Raw genomic sequence first — 17,538 nt, 5'->3', positions numbered from 1 at the left:
CCCAGTCTGCCAGGGCACTGTCTGTCTGTCAGCCGCGGGGTCCCAACTGCTGCTCAGACCCACCGTGGGGAGGCAGCATCGTGTCGCAGGTGGAGAGCGCAGGCTGGCTCCCCGCAGACAGACAGACAGACGGCGGGCCACCCGCCTAGGTGCTGCTGGCGAGACCATTTGTCTCTCAGAGCCCCGTTCGGTTGTTTTGCGTCGTTGCCATTGTTTAAATCTATGAAGTGACTGGTGTTGTGAACATGTTTGGCAAAGTGGTATTTACACGTGTGTTGCAGCCTCTGCGGCATTTCACGGCCGCTTCGGAAGAAGTCACGCACAGAAGAAACCGTGCAAAGGAAGGTTTCTGGTGGGGGGAGCCAGTGGCTCCGAAAAGGGCTCAGAATATGCTTGGTGCGGATGTGCAAAGTCACCCACCCACGTCCCTCACCAGCCAGAGGCCTGGGGTCCTAAAACCCTCAACCCTATGATGGGCAGGCTGGCTGGGGAGGGGCTCCAGCTGAGGAGGGGGCTGTCCCAGGCCCAGGTCGCAATAGCTCCCTATACTGCAGGCACAGAGCCCCCCTCCCTCACCATGGCATCAGAAGCCAGGACGTGAGGCTGGGGCCGCAGAGACAGGGGCAGCTGCATTTGCCGCAAAGAAACAGGCGGGGCGGTGAAGGGGGGCGGGGAGGGGGGGTGGACATGTCTGACTGAGCCTCGCTTAGAGTAAACAAACCCAAAATTCAGAGAGAGGAGTCTTTGTGCTCCATGGCTGAGGAAGTTCACTTCTGTGAAAAAGGCAACATACAAGCCATGCTCCCACCAAGGCAGGCTGCGCCCAGGCACAAAAACCTCCTTCAGGCTGGGCCCGGCCCAGGAGCGTTTTCTCTGAAATTTAGGAGAAGGGAGGCTGAGCCAGAAGTTCTTCCAGGAATTATGAACCTCAGGAGACTGTAACCACTGTTCCTTCCGAGCCGCCCCTGCCAAAGTCTATAAAATACGAGCCTGAAAAATCTGCCTGAAGAGCAGTCTGACATTTTATACAGATTTATAAAAAAAATAAAAGGAACTATCACCAAACTTTTCAGGAGAGAACCCAGTTAGAGCCAGCAGGGCAGCCCCTCCCTGGGCCCCCGGTTGCAGGGGAAGGGCCATGTCTCCCCAGGGTAGGGGGTCTGTCCGGGGGCTGCGGGCTCTCCTCCCCGCTCACATTGTCTCTGGGCCTTTTTGTCTCCTCCGAGGGGCTCTGAAAGGAGCTGCCCCGTCTCGGGAGGGGGGTGTAGCGTTTCAGGAGGGGACTAGATGGACAGGGCTTCTGATTTTTGCTGGGGACAGCGTGCTGGCTACCGGGCCGGGTCAATCATGTGTGTTGTTTTCTCGTGGAGCCCGTGGGAGATTTTGATGAAGGTTTTAAATATCAGGAAACTGAGGCACAGAACATCTCACTGATTAAAAAAGACCTGCAGCCCTACATCTGTTCAGTAGCTGGGTTTGTGTTCAAGATGGCCTGCTTCTCGGGGTGTCTTATACTCTCCCGACCCCAGGGAAACAAAAGTGACCAAAACCTCAATCATGCTGGTGCCTTTTGTTCCCCCCAAGGGGGGGTAAATCCTCTCCCCCAAGGGTGACGTGCACTTGGCATCCTAGCCCTCCACGCCAAAGCCTGTGTTCTTTCTAGAACATTCCACCGTCACTACGATACAAGTGCCACTCTCACCCGTGTCCTCTTCCCAGAGCTGCCACCAACACCCCAGCTGGTGGCCCTGTTGCCACATGCTAGGATGTTTCTCATGTCCCGGGACCAGTCCCATTTCCCTAGAGGGAGGAGCAGGCCACAAAAGACGTAATCAACCATTTCCAGGCTGTAATTATGCCCCGAAAACCTGCCACCAGCGCTCACAACATGAGCTGCTACTACCCTCGAGCTGTGGACCCCGGGTTCTGGGGCACTGCACACCTGTGGGTGCCAGGCAGGACCGGGCAGTGTGGGGCAGTAGGGGTGCCAAGCTGGGCAACCCCCAGGCGTGTGTGTGCAGTTCGACGGTATTCTGAGCACTCACCGTGCCGCCGAGCACACAGCTCCGACCCCCGACACTGCCCATCAGCCGGGAACAATATGAGGCGCTTTTCAGTGACGGGCCGTCAGCTCCAGGCAAGGCAGGGCCGGCGGCGCTGGACAGGGACAAAGGAGAGGGGCTGATTAACATGTAGCCAGTTTCCTGAATCCTAGAAAAATGCAAAACACTGTCTGGGACTAGGAAGACCCATCAATGAGGCATTACAATTCTGGGGACTACGCTTTGCTGCACTTTTGAATACATTTGGTCTTGAAGACCGAGGAGAAAGGCACAGAGAGGGGCAGGTAGTTTGTGGGGCACAGCAAGCCCAGGGGAGAGAGAGAGGGCACGAGGCTGGGGAGCTTTGAGCCAGACCCTACAGGGTCGTACGTGCCAGGCTCAGGCTCTTGGACCACGTCCCAGAAGCTCCGGGAAGTCAGATGGAGCATTTAAAGCAAAAACAGTGATAAGGTCAAAATGGCATTTGAGAAAGAGCACTCGGTGAAAATAAACTTTGCAAACTGTTTAGCCCAGCGATCCCACCTCTGAGAACGAGCGGGGAAGGAACCGTGTTTACAGATTTCGCCGCAGCAGTGCTCCCTGCCGGGTCATTCACAACAAAACAAAACAGCACAAAACGGGACCCACGGAGACGCTTCTGTGCGGGCTGCAGTTGAGCGGAATCACATTAATTAAAACCTTGGTTCGTGATCCGCCCTCATTTATCTATGCCAGGAACACTTGCATTTCATGTATTCATGTTTGTTTATCTTCTCATCTAATATAACAAGCACCCATGAACCTGTCGGCCACCCCAACGACGGGGACTTGGACCAAAGCTATTGTGCACGTGCACGTGTGCACGCGCACGCACACCTACACACACACACACACACACACACACACACACACACACACACACACACACACACACACACACACACACACACACACATATGAACACACACACCAATGCAAACACGGCTGGGATTTTCGACAGGAGAGGAGAGCCTGATCAGCCGTGGTGCGTGCATACCCCAGAATATTAAACAGCTCTTAAAAGGCATGAAAGAGCCGGCCCCATTGTCCCCTAATGGACCCTGGTGTTTTGTGCAGGCCTAGATTCATCATGATCTTTTGTTCATAAACACTTTCTCATCACTGGTCGGGGCATGTCCCTGTTTTATGCTAATGTATGCGTTCATATATTCATCTGTAATAATGCCATAAACGCTTGGGAGCCCACTCCCCAAATCCAGACATTAGCAATTACTCACACCTGCCTCCACTCCCCGTCCCCACGGGGTGAGGACTGAGAGCTTTCGTGGCAGCGGGGAGGCGGTTAAATAAACTCCGGTGTGCACGGCTCCGGGGAGCCACCGTGTTGTTATAAGGAATGGCGTCGATCTTTATCATCTCCAGGCAGATTCCTGGGTGAAGAAAAACGAGCTGCACAGAAAGGAAACGTACGGGGTGATATAGTTAATGCAAGAAAAAATAAAGAAAATCATGCACTTCAGAGTTCAATTTCTATCCATATGCAAACGCACAGAAAAAATATCTGCAACCATAACCCTGGAACCCGTAACAGCAGCAGTGGATGGGTGGGGGTGGGGGGAGCTAGGGTGGAGGGAGGGCTTGGAGCTGGCTTTTGCTTTTATCGGGAGCGTTCATTTTCAGTAACGAGTGTATTAATTATCAATGCGTTTCTCCCATAATTAAAATAAGCAACATTTTTGTGAGTGGGTTATTTTAAAATACAAAAGGGAGGACATTTTGGCTGATGGAGCAGAAGTGGTCATGTATCCCCAAAACAAGTTCTGCAGACACAGGGGTTCATTTTATCCCAAAGATCATCCCTTTTTTAGTTTCCTGTGCTCTGAAGCTGGAGCCGGGGGCCTTGGAGTGGCAGGTCAGTGACCGGAGGCCAGCAGGTGTGCGCCTGCCGCAGGCTGCGCTTTCACCCCCGCCGGTCCCCAGGCCCCCCGGCCCCCCAGAGCTGCCCTGTGGGTGTCTGCAATGCACCCATTGGGGAGTACGTTTTTAAGAGGCCCTGAAAGCTAATGCCCTGGCCCGTGTCCTCGGGATTAGCTAACTGGAACATGAATGTGACATGAGATCGGGCGGGGAGAAGGGGACAGGGGCCTCTGGGGAGCAGCAACCACGCAGCTCACAAGCGTCAACAGCCGAGTGGCTTGCTGGCAGAGCCGGCCTTGCTGGGTCCCCCGACAGCTCGGTCCCCATGCAGAACCCACAGCTGCCATGTTTTCTCCCCGTTCTAACCCAGAGGGGACGTGGCTGAGGGACACAGGTATTTCTAACGGCTCAGTTTCATGAGAATGGGGGCGACCTTGCAGGTCTTTGCCTGCTTCACGTCTGCCGTAGGACATGGCTCCCCTCTCAGCTGTCTCAAGCATGGGGTGCATGTGCCACAACGAGCCCACTGTCATCTACAGATAAAGACACAGACTGAGGGCCCAAGACCCCAAGGACACAACACTAAGCCAGCTTTGAACCCAAATGAGTCTGAACCCTCCTGCATCTGCACATAGCAATTTCTGGGTTCATCGGGTAGAGTCCCTCCTCCTGTACAGATGGGGGCCTTCTAGAATGTTCCTCCCCTCTGTCCGGCTCTGTTGCTTACTACGTAGCGTTTTTTTTTCTGGGAGAGGCCCGCCCAGTGTCTGAAATTGTTTTTCAGATGCAAAATATATTTATAATAAATAAAAATAAAATGCCATACCCAGATTGAAGTTACCTGTGCCACCTGCAGACCAGGGCACTTCGCTGTGAAGACAGTCACCTCCTCCTACAGAAATCTAGGCACAGTCAATCAAGTTATTAGCTGATGCAAGAGAAGTCCCTAGGGACCCAGGTGAACCCTCCTTGTCCCTTTCCCCTTGTTCCTCTGGCTTCTACACAAATGAGAAGGGCTTTGAAAGGGACAGTTAGGGGATAGGGACTAAACCACCAAAGTAAGAATCATTTTTCCGTGTTGAGTACCTACTGCAGGCCAAGCATTTCTTGTTATTTAATTTAAGGCAGCAAGGCAACACTTGAAGCAGGAGGAGGGGGACCTATAGTCACTGGTTCAAGGTCACTCACTCCTCCCAGGGGGTCATGCCCTCTCTGACCCTGTGCAGGCCCCATCAGCCCCAGTCACAGTTGTCAGCACCTTTTCACATCAAAGTGAGAGATTTTAATACCTCCCTTGATTATCTATGACAGGCAGAGGAATGCATGGTTCTGGATTCTTTACTATATTGTTTTTAAGACTGTAGAATCCTCAAGGCCCCTACCTCCCCAGAAAGACTGTTAGTGTAACAAGCATACATACCCGTTCTGCTGGGAGGTCAGCGTAGGAGGTCCTCACACCGCTCCGGGCAGGTGTGCCGCACCCTGGCCTCAGGAACCCACCGGCTCGCTGCCCTCCAGGGGGCAGCGAGCCTAGGCTGTAGAACCAAAGGCTCAAGTTAGCTCCATTCTAAAGGGTTCACATATTTACAAATTGTTCAAATATTTAAATCAGAAAAAAATAAATCCTTTTCAGACCTTTGATTCCATCCCGGGCCAGGCATCTGCTCCCTTCCTAGGAGAAAGCCACCGCCTCGCCTCTGGCCACCTGGGAGAGGAGAGAAATTACTCATGGGTCCAACCAGGATGCAGCCCACCTGTCCCAGCCACCACCACAGCCTCCTCCTCCTCCACCAGCCCCTACTGTGTGCTGAGGGACTGTGGGCAAAACACTATGAGGGTCCCCCAGGCTGTAGGTGGGGGTTCTCAGGTGAGGGCGGTGCCACCAGCCTGGAAAGATGCTACTTAAACCACCTTGGAGTCAAAACTCAGGGAGCTTAGAGTTTCACTCAGAGTTGCACACAGGCTGGGCCCAACTCACATCAACTCTGAAGGGCGTTTGCTGGAGAGAAAAATGGGGGCCCAGCAAGGACAAGGGGCTGGACATTGAGTGCCAGTGTGGCTCTCCGTGATGTGGACGTGCCAGTTAGTGACATGGGTGGCTTGAGGTGCGTCCTGGGCTTCAGATTCCCCTCTGGAAAGTGGGGGTAACAAAGGTAACACCTTCACGGGTTGTTATAAAAAGTAGGAGAACTAAAGTAGTCCCCTGGCCTGGCTGGTGTGGTTCAGTGGTTGAGCATCAAGCCATGCACCAAGAGGTCACATGCCCAGGTTACCGACTCAGTCCCCAGTAGGGGGCGTGCAGGAGGCAGCCAAAGAGATAGATGCTTCTATTTATCCCTCTCTCTTCCTCTTTCTCCAAAATCAATAAAAACATATTTGGGGGGTTCGCGGAAATAATGCCTGCCACATAGTAAGCACTCAAGCAATCCCACGGGCAGACACAAATGCAGCCATGTGGGGAAAGGGGGTTAATGATACAGTCAAGTGAGAAAAGCTCTGCATACAAATTTTAAATTGTCCTGTGGAAAATGCATGCTTGTCACACAGCCCGGATTTCCATATTAAAGACTCATTTATCCCATAACTTTTTAGAAAGAAGCGCAGTTCCTGTCAACCAGACGGGAGCCCATCCGCTGACTACAGTGACTACCTGCATCAACGGTAAGACTTGGGCCGGAGGTCCCATGCTGACCTCCCCCCCGGGGTCTGGGGGTGGAGGGGATAGGCACTTAATGGGGTGGGCCGGCCATTAGGAAGAAAGGTTAAAGGGTTCGTTTGCTTCTCAATATCTCTGTTCAAATACTTGGGCGGCTATAACTAGCAGGTCCTGGGCCAGCTGTCCTGTCCCTCCACCGACAACCAAATTAGCCAAAATGAATTGGGAAGGACTCCATGAGCTTTTCGGTAAGATAGAGGCGACACTGAGACTCCCACTCCTCCGGTTTGGTCTCCCAATCGACAAGAGGCTGATCATGGTGACCATGGAATGAAATATTCCTCTCTGGCCCCAAATGGCCACTGCCAACCCCTTGAGGGGTGTCTGCTCCTGCCCCCTCCCTCCATCAGGGGAGCGAGGAAAGCCAGGGTTTGAATGCTGCCCCCACCTCTTCCTTTGTGAATTGGGCCTGCTGACCCCCTACATTTAATGCTGGGAAACAGGGAATACACCACCTTATAAGGAAAGCAGTCACTAACGGACCGAGTGGTGAGGGTCCTGGCTGACACCCAGCAGATGCTCAGGAAACATTAGTTTTAACTAAAAAAATCAAATTACCTCTGTCTGGACATCACGTGCCTCCTGCATCTGCACAGACTTTTTTTTTTGTTTCGCCCCCTGGACTCGGTTCGCTCCTTGTCAAGGCAGGCCGGTGAAATAATTAACGTCGGCACCATGTGTGAAAATGCTCTCTGATTCTCGTCCGCTGCAATTACAGCAGATGTTCGCAAAGGAGTGACACGGGAGCCCTAATGATGAAACAGGCCCTTACTGTTCTCATCTCCCCTGGGAGAGAGGTGCTCCTCCGTTTGTAAATGGGCGCCCCGAGCCTGGCCTCTGCTCCTACTCAGGCAGGCCCTCCTCCCCGGGCACCCGGCTCCTCGCCTGCAGCTCCTGGCCACCAGAGACACCACCAGACTCCACTGAGACCCCTCCCGTGAGAAGACACCACCAGCTGGTGCTCTCCACAGCGGCTTCCATGTGGGGGCCTCTAAAGAAATGAAATAGAAGGCACCCCTATTTCTAAGAATTGAGGCGGGGTGGGCGCCGGCCCCGAGTTCCACCTGCTCTGCCAAACCCCTCCCTTCACCAAAGCTCCCCAGGGTCACCCTTCAAACACCTCCTCGGGAGCCCAAAGTGACAGGAACAAAACGAGAAGACCACTACCCAACCCCCCTAGCAGATCTGGGGAAACTGAGGGCCCAAGAGGAGCAGGCCACCCTGAAAGTAGGCGTGGGTCCCAGCTGGCAGCTGGCTGGCTCCTTCCCCTACCCACTTGCCTTGAAAGGCAAGAGCAGCATTGGGAGCAGCTCATTGGCCCGTCTGATTTGGGCAGCTCAGAAGGACTCTCTCTGTGACCCCTCTCCCAGCCCCTCCCTTGGGCGACACTCTCCCCCTCCCAGGGTTATTCTGGGCAGAGTGATCCAGCTACCCCCTGGAACTGCCAATCAAGGAGCGGGGGAGGGGGACAGGGACTTGGCTGCAGGAACATGGCAGGGTCCAGGGCACTGCCCTTCACCTTGAGGGGTGGGTGAGGGGCTTCAGGGACCCTCTCCAAGAGGCCCCCCAATCCAGCCTGGTTTGGGGTTGGAAGAGTGGCCCTGGGGACAACCCCAGCTCTGCCAGAACTCACTGCATCTCTTGAGTCAGTGATGCCCTTCCAGAGACTCAGTTTCCCCAATGAAGCCGTGGCCCAGTGGGGCCTGACATTCACAAACCCAGGGGAAGGGAGGGGAGACTGGCAGCTCTGGGTCAAGGTGAGGAGGCTTTCTCCTCTGTAAGGCCCAGTGGTCTCTAGGCCACAAGCCAGGCAATTGAATGGATAAGGCAGGGGCCTGGCACCCCAATGCGAGTTGTGCCAGCCCAGCAGCCTTCGGGAGGGCCCACAGTCCACTGGGACCCTCCTCATGGGCCCCCAAGGAGCCACTGCTCTCTGTGCCCACTCCCAACTAGGAAGCTGAATGAGAAGTGACTACAGCCCTGGTCCTTCAAACCCCGATGGCTCTGAGTATGTCCTAGAGGCTGCCAGGGTCTTTGCCTGATGCTGGCCCGGACACCCATCCTGGTAGCCCAGACAGCCAGGGTCCCCTGTGAAGGCGGGGGTCTAAGAGGCCAGAAAAGGGGAGCATGGAACACAGAGTCCCAACCCCCCTCTTCTCCCCCTGCCCTCATGTACACCATCTCTACCTTCCTCCCCAGCAACTGGGCCTCCCGCCCTCCTCCTGTGTCCTCACCTCTCCCCTAATTCCTCCGCCCCCCGCTCTTACCCCAGGCTCAACTCTGGTCCTAAATATCCTCTCATCTCCTCTTCCAAGCTCTATTTTTAAAATCAGATTTCCTTTACTGTACAAGTGAGCTGACAGGCAGAGGTATTTGCTGAGGGATTGGCCCCCCCGCGCCCCCCCCACACCCAACCCTTCATAGACACACGTTGGCAGCCCCGACCCAATGGGCCACTTGCTCGGAGGCAAGCAGGGAGCTGTCCTGAACAAGAAGGCTCTGGGCACGGCAGGTGGTGAGGCTGGGGTGTCTGTCTGTGGGTGCCGGGGGTAGGGGGTCTGACTCAAAGACCCCAAACCAGGTGCACTCAATCCTGACTTGGGAGGGGGGTATGAAATGAGAATTTCCAAATCAGTAGATTTTTTTTTTAATCATCCTGTGGCTTGAGACCTCAACATAGATGAGAGGCCAGAGAAGAGGCAGGGGCAGCTGTGGGCATGGAGGGATAGGTGAGAGGGCGGGGGAACCTCCACCTTCAGAAACGATGGTCCCAAGGCCCCTCCGTCCTCACCGAAGGATGGACAGCTGAGCCCAGAGAACCCTGAAAGGATACGCTCACCAGGGGTGGAAGGGAGACCTCCCAGTCTTGCCCCCCAAACCCCACGCTCACCTCCAGCATGGCATGAAACCGCAAGGGCGTGGTCCCCACCTCCTTGCTGATGACAGACGTCCAGCAAAGCGAGGCTGCCTCCATTTCTTTAGCCCCAGGATCCAGTGCCTGTCCTAGAAAAAAGAATCGGGACATGCCGCTGTATGAATTAATGAACTATACACAGAGGTACCAGCTTCAAAATATAAAAAGACCTGGAGGCAATAAAATCAAGATTTGTTTGGGGGCAAGAAGTGGGAGACCAGGTCTTCCTGCGAAGTCTGAGGAGGAATGGGGGCTAAAGCTTAGGCTTTGTATCCAAAGTAACGAAGAGCATCGTGAAGATTTTTCCGCTTAGCAAATACTTGGTGCAATTTTCATTCCACGCTCAGGCCTCTGGGTTTTGTGTTGGGGACATGAAATAGGGAAGGTTTTAAACTGAGAATGCCACCAGTAAATCAGTATCATGCTAAGATGTCCAGGTATTTTGTCAGTGATGGAGATTCATGAAAAGATTTTTAGCAGGGCTTTCATGAATAGACTTGGGGGTTTGGGGGAAGAAATCTGGACTTTATTTTGAAGAGTGACAGAGTCAAACTTTTAAATCATACTAAAGAGTTTGGGTTCCTGCCAAAGGGTTTTAAGAAATGTGGTGAGGATTTTGTTGTGGGAGATAAAGTCTGCAGATAAACATGATAAAATGTATTTTAAGGCCAATGGCTTTGGACTCTTACATTATAGGCAATGAGGAAACATTGAAAATTATAACATGAAAAGGAACAGCCATAAATTACGCATCATGCTAAAAACATTTGGACTTTATGGGTCGAGGGGATGCTAATGTCTGACTCTGGGAACATGCCAAGAAGGTTTGATTGATGTTGGCACCAAAGCTGAGAGATTTCAATCAGGGGACTTCCATGATCAACATTGGGAATATGCAAAAATATTTGGAATTTATTTCCAGGCACTGACATGATTAGATTCTTCCACACGCCTAGAAATTTGATTTTAGCCAATAAAGTTCTAAGAGAGGGACATCATGATATTTTTTTGTATTTGATAAACAGTATGCAGTGAAATTATAAAATAAAATTCACATTTTATGCTAAGAACTTGGCCTTTTATTCCGTAATTCCACAACTGAGAGAGGGAGTGTGTGAGTTTAAGGCAGAGTTACAGGATCGGATTTTATATACTGTGCTAGGAAGTGTGAATTTTATTTTAAGGGATGACAAGATCGAATTTTTCTATCATGCTAATAAGTTTGGATTTAAGCCAATAAAGGCTTTAAAAGAATGATGGGGTGAGATTTAGGTTTTTTATAGACCAGTCTGAAGATAAATTACATGGCAAAACGTTGCATTTTATGTTAAGTAGTTGGGACTTTATGTTACAAGGCAATGAAGAAAGCTTGAAAAGTTTCAAATTGAGTTACATGCTCAAACTTATGCATTTCAGCAGGGCGACAAAAGTAGATTTTTATGGTAAAGATAATATGATCAGATTTTTATATCAAGCCAAGGAGATGAGATTTCATGTGAGAGCTGAAGGCATTTGAGCATTTCATTTTAGGGAGGGGTATGATCTCATTTTTGAACCCTCAGTGCAGAGGCATTGGGAGGTTAGCCAATATAGTGTTTTAAGGAGTGACTGATAAGAGTTCTGTCTCCAGGGGAATTCTCTGGCAAAACAAATTTTATGCTAAGGTGCCTGGATTTGATGAACCAGATGATAAACGAGCAGGGACAGCTCAGGGGAGGCACAGTTTGGCACAAGTGCATCCTTTTGCAGTTCATGCTGAGAAACTGTATCATTCACAGCAAGTAACGGGTGGGCGGGGCGGGGCTCATGTGAGGTCATGTGACTGAATTCCCAGAGCACTCGAAGAGGGTTAGACACTACTTGGAAGAATGACAGGATCGTGTTTTTGTGCCTCCTAAGGAATTTGGATTTGGACCATTAAGAACTCTTAAAGAAGGACATGGCGAAATTTCTGTGTTTGATAAGAGGAGTGTGCCTAGAAATTACAAAATAAAATGTTTATTGTATTCCAAGGAGTTTAGATATTGTCTTAAAGGTGATTAAGAAATAGTATAGGCTTTTCCACAGAAGTTACAGGAACAAATTAAAGTGTCTGGCAAAGAAGTGTGACCTTTTATTTTGAGAAATGACATGGTCAAATTTTTGTATCATGCTTAGAAGTTTGGAATTAAGTCAATAAGTAGTTTAGGAAGTAGTTAGGTAAGACTTTGGGTTCTATATCCGTCAGATTGAAAATAAATTACGTGGTAAAAAAATTTTGTTTTATGGTAAGTGATTGAAACTTCATATTTTATAAACGGTGAAAAAAAACATTTGCAACCTTTAAATAGAGAGGTGATGAGATAATATTTATGCATCTTGTTAAAAGTTTAAACATTGATATTAAAAGGATTATTAAGATGAGTTTTTATGACATGCTGAGGATAGTTGATTTTAGGTTAAGGACAAGAAAGTTTAAGGGCTTAATCAATTGCATCATCAAGTTTGTAAATATATTAATAATTGTAGACTTTATATTAAAGAAGGGGTATATGATCTATAGTTTTTAAATCATCTTGCTAAGGAGTTTAAATTTTAGCCAACAGAGTTTTAAGGACTTTGATATACTAAAATAAAATTTTAATTAACTAAAATTTTAAATATTAAAATTTTAATATTAATAATAGGGAACATATTGAGATTTTAAATTTTAATCAAGTTAAGTTTATATCAGCCAAAGGTTTTAAAAGACATATGAGATTTTAAATTTTATCAATTTTTTTATTTTAAATATTAGCCAATGAATAGTTTTAAGTGTTTTTTAGTGAGATGCTGAGGTTTTATATTTTAAATGTTATATTTTAACCAATTTAAATTTAAAATTTTAGCCAAAAGAGGGTTTTATGGGTCTTAAGAGATATATTGAGATTTTTATTCCTAATAGAAAATTAGGTGAATTACTTAGTCAAATTTAGTATTTCAATTAGAACTTTATACCACAGACTTGTAATTTTACAATAATAGCACATAGCTTTTTATGAAGAGAAAATAAGTTAATTTATGCAAGGTATTCTGTGATGTAGATGCTGATGGTGATGGAGATAATGGTGATGAAGAAGATGGTGATGATGAGATTTTATGCTAAAAAAATATAATATCTACCTTGAGAAATAGCATGATCAGAATTTTCTATTCTATGGCCTTAAAATTTTAGCCAGAAAATGATTTGGGGGAGTTTATGTGTCAGGAATTTTATGCAAAAACATTTGGACTTAATAATGTAGACAGTAAAGAAACAACAAAAGTTTTAATCAGAGGTCCTGCAGGATCAAATTTAACTGTCATGCTAATGATGACTTACTTAATTTTGAGAAACAGCAGATCAGAATTTTGTATCTCATTGGATGGTTTGGACATTAGGCAATGAAGAGTTTTCTAAAGGGCATGAATGTTTGTTTTTAATGGAGAAAACCGAGAAGTAACAAAAGGTGTTACACAAGTAAAAGCAGTAACCGTAGAGCTAACCTATTGAATGACCAGAACTCAGTTTGCTGTGCCCCAGCAGAGAAGAAATGTGCAAAACCCGTCCAAAACATCGCTTTAAATTCAGTCTTGGTCCACTAAAAACACCAGGACTAGATTTTCAAAAGTCCACTCCAAGACAATCAGATGTCAAAGAGACCTCCCACCTCTATTCCTCACTCAATATCCCAACTCAACTGGATACACCCCTATGTTAGGGGAAAACCAACCAGCAACAGAGAGGGTCTGTCTGCTAGAATGCGGGGTCAGCCCTACCCAGTAAGACTGGAAGTGGGCGGGAGGGGTAGAGGGGAGGGCAAGTCAATACGTTTTGCACGTGTAGAACTGAGGCCAAACTTTCGGAAGTTCCTGAACCCCACAGACAGAGAGGGCAATCCAGGGAAAGTAGAGATTTTAGGAGGGGGTGGGGGCAGGGGGAGATGACTGGCAGGTTTCCTCAACAACTCAGAGTTGAGGAAAACACAGCAATGCAAGTTGATGAAAGAGAGGAAGAGAAATTAGCCCAAAAATTCCAAGTTAGGATCGCATCGCAACGTGCACATCTCTGGCACCTCCTTGATGTTTTCTAAATATTTATGGGAAAAATAAAACCTCCCCCATTTCTACTTTGAATTTAGGGGAGGAAATAAAGCTATTTGGGGCAGTTGAGCCAGCTGACAGGATAGTGGCCAAGTGCCCATGTTCTCCTCTTCCCCTGAACTTGTTAAATAGCAGGCATCCCTGCTAGAGGCTCTTGCCTCACACCGAGGCCAAGCTTGCTCCAGAGCACTTGGCCTGCAGAGCTGGCTTTGGACGCCCATTTCTACTTTGAATTTAGGGGAGGAAATAAAGCTATTTGGGGCAGTTGAGCCAGCTGACAGGATAGTGGCCAAGTGCCCATGTTCTCCTCTTCCCCTGAACTTGTTAAATAGCAGGCATCCCTGCTAGAGGCTCTTGCCTCACACCGAGGCCAAGCTTGCTCCAGAGCACTTGGCCTGCAGAGCTGGCTTTGGACGCACTGACATGTGAGCTCGGTGGCTTTCGGGTGATCACAGGAGGGAAGGAGCACTGACCAGGCACGTGTGCCAGGGTGGAATGAAGTGGCCAGTGTATTCTGCCAGGTGCCTGCCGGCGACGGTGCTCTGGGCCCATCACCCCACCAAATTTATGGGCTGTGAATTTCTCACAGCCGTTGGGAAGTAGGCAGGCCAGATAGGCAGAGGAAGCCTGGGAGAGAGTAGGCAAGAAGGTCGGGGGTTGACACATATTCTCTATTCTTTCCCTGTGGGCACCACACGTGGGACCCGAAGGCTTCCCTGGTTTCTCGCTGTTCTAATGTGTTGGAAATCGGATTTGTCCTGGGGAATCTGACCCTGACCTCTTGAGATCCTAAACCACTGCCTTTCCTGCCCATCTCCCTACCCCCACCAGGTTCTGATCGCTGTGAGCCCAGTCACTGACTGGACGCATCACCACCTTACCAGTCTTCAGAGAACACTCCTTTCCATCCGACGAAATGATAGAACCCTCTGAAGACTCATTTGAGACGATGATGGAGCGTAAGAATCCATCATCAAAACAAATGGAGTCCTCTGAGGGCTCGTCCAACACCACCATGGAGAGAGAAGGCGGAGTACAGGAGGCGGCGGGGCTGGCTCAAGGCCCAGCCCAGGGAATGGGAGAGCTGCCCATTGACCTCCTCCAAGACATGGAGGAGCCATCCAGTGGCCGACATAGTGAAATAAAGGATCCACCCAATGACCTACTCCAAGACCTGGAGGAGTCATGCAAGGCTTCCCGTCAGGAAGTGGGGGATCCCATCGGTGAGGCGCCTGGTGAGATGGAAGAAGCATCAGTCAATGAGGGAGAGCTGGACGAAGAAGACGACGACACTGACCTAAGTGAAGATGACGAGGAGGAGGAGGAGGAGCCCGGCGAGTTGGAGTTAAGGGGCCGGGTCAGCTCCTTCACCTCTATGTACTTCTGGATGCAAGACCTCAAAGAGCAGCAAAAAATAGCCATAGAGATCCTCATGAAAGCGATCAGAATAGGCCGCGTGCCCGAACCGCAAATCTTCTCGGGCGACCGAAGAGATTACCCGGAGTTCTTCGTGCACTGCCACATGATCATACAAGGCTACCCGAGAAAGTTCCGCAACGACCGCCGGCGAGTGAGGTTCGTCATCAGTCACCTCTCAGACACGGCCCTCGAGTGGGCCCAAAATCTGAAGCGGCAAAGAAGCCCCCTGCTGACCAACTACCCAGCCTTCATGGAGGCCATGACCAACATGTTCCATTACAAGGAGGAGCTGCGTGTGGCAGAAGACACCATGCTCAACATCGCGCAAGGGGACCGCGCCGCCATTGACTACATCGACGAGTTCCGGGAGCTGGTACCCACCTTGGGTTGGCCAGACGAAGTCCTGCAGGCCCACCTGTGCCTGGGGCTCAACGAGGAGATCAGGCAGTATCTGTTCCAGCTCCCTCAGCCAGACTCGCTGGACAGTCTGATGGCCCTCGTCCTGCAGATAGAAGAGAACCTGGCAGAGAGAAAGGCCGTGCTCAGGATGCGTCCAGAGACCCACTCTCGGAACCTGACCAAGATGGACTCACCTGCTCCAGAGAAGTGGCCGGTCAGCAGCTGGCTGACCTATGAAATCCAGCCCGATATCGATCGCAGGCACGTCTTCCTGCTGCTCATGGTGAGAGTGAACCCTTACCACAGTGTCGCGGTACAGGCGCTGGTGGACTCGGGGGCGAGCTCCAACTTCATGGATGAGAGATTTGCCCAAGAGCACTACGTCGAGTTGTTCGAGAAGCCCTACCCACAGTCCATCCACACCATGGATGGCTCCCTGATTGGCAACGAGCCCGTCTGGCTGCACACCGAGCCTCTGGTGTGCTTTCATCAGAACCACCATGAGCTTATTGAATTCGACATCGTTCCTTCACCCAACTTCTCCGTGGTCCTGGGCATCAACTGGCTCCGAGTCCACTCCCCCGACATCGACTGGGCCAGAGGCCGCTGCACCTTCCACTCTCCCTACTGCCTGAAGAACTGCTTCAGCCCACTCCCACCATCGACCACACTCGAGAGACATGCCATCAGCCTGCTGCCCGGACTGTTGCCCCAGTATTCCGACCTTGCCGACGTGTTCAACCCGAAGAAAGCAGATGATGAGACTTCCGACCAGCCAAGCTCAGACGGATCCGATGATCTTTCTGAATCAGAGCCCTCTGAGCTTCAGCAGGCTGGAGACAGTGATCACAGCAGCACCGCCGACACGCGTCCCTCTGTGGCTCCTCCGGAACCTGTGGGTGCTGGGATGCAAGAAACAGCCAGGCTGGGGAATGAAGAGGAGGACTCGCAGGAGGAGAGGCAGATAATTCCAGAACTGTTCCAACAGTTACATGGAGCTACGTGGTTCACAAGGCTGGAGCTGCGTGGGATCATTGTGGAGGAAGGCAAGAAAAAGGCAGCAGAAGAGCTATGGAAAGTAGCGTTTGGTTTGGAGCTTCAGACGAAGACAAGCTATCAGCCCTTTGAGATCAGCTCAGACCCTGTCATCCCTCAGAGCGTAATGCACTGCATCCTGAAAGACCTGCTGGGCAAATGTGTGCTCTCCTACGGAAATGAGGTCGTGATCTACTCAATGAGCCAGGAGGCGCACCTCCGGCACATCCGCCAAGTCCTGGTCCGCTTCCGACACCACCACGTCTACTGCTCACTGGACAGGAGCCAGTTCCACCAACACACTGTCGAATTCATTGAAGACCATCAGGGATTACCCGATCCCTCTCTCTAAGGAGTCCCTGCAAGACCTGATGGAACTGATGTCCCCCTACTGCCACTTCGTGGAGCGCTTCGCTGCCATCACGGAGCCCCTGCGGCGGCAGCTGCTGACCACCAGCCCCTTCCACTGGGGTGACGAGGAGCAGGAGGCCTTCGAAAGCGTGAAGCGGGCTTTCCGCAAGGCACCCCTCCTCCATCACCCGAAGCGCCACAAGCAGTTCTACTTGGACACAGGCGTCAACATGACCGCTCTGTACGCCTCCCTCATGCAAGTTGATGAGCAAACCGGCAAAAGAGTGTTCTGCGCTTTCTTCTCCCGCGACCTCTCTCCTGAGGAGGCCAACTCCTCTCCGCTGAGGATGAAGACTATGGCGATTAAGGCTGCCTTGGATGTGTGGTCATGCTACCTGGAGAGCACCGAGGAGCCCATCATGATCCTTCTCAATACAGAGGATCTAGCCTCCCTGAATAATGACAGGCTCACCGTAATTCTCCCGGGGCAGTGGGCCAAGTTCTTCGGCCGCTTCCATTGCGATGTCATGGAGAGGCCCGAACAAGATGGCAGCAGTTCTCTGCCGCTGCAGAACCCCAAAGGTGGGCCTCTCCGGGCCCACACTGCCACCCGGGCCCACACTGCCACCCAGACCCGCACTGCC

General features: G+C 50.7%; 1 protein-coding gene across 1 annotated transcript; it reads left to right on the top strand.

The window, feature by feature from the left end:
• Positions 1-14,525: 14,525 nt before the first annotated feature.
• Positions 14,526-17,538, top strand: LOC102763899 (retrotransposon-like protein 1; the record flags this gene model as incomplete). The annotated part of the gene is given in 2 exon segments (XM_015565836.1): positions 14,526-16,859; positions 16,861-17,538. Coding segments are annotated over 2 exon segments (2,931 nt in total), but the record flags the coding sequence as incomplete, so codon positions are not given.

This window comes from Myotis davidii, unplaced genomic scaffold, assembly GCF_000327345.1.
Source record: "Myotis davidii unplaced genomic scaffold, ASM32734v1 scaffold60, whole genome shotgun sequence".
In the NCBI taxonomy this organism is placed as follows: Eukaryota; Metazoa; Chordata; class Mammalia; order Chiroptera; family Vespertilionidae; genus Myotis; species Myotis davidii.
The sequence above is the reverse complement of the archived record's forward strand: the minus strand, read 5'-3'. Positions and strand labels throughout refer to the sequence as shown.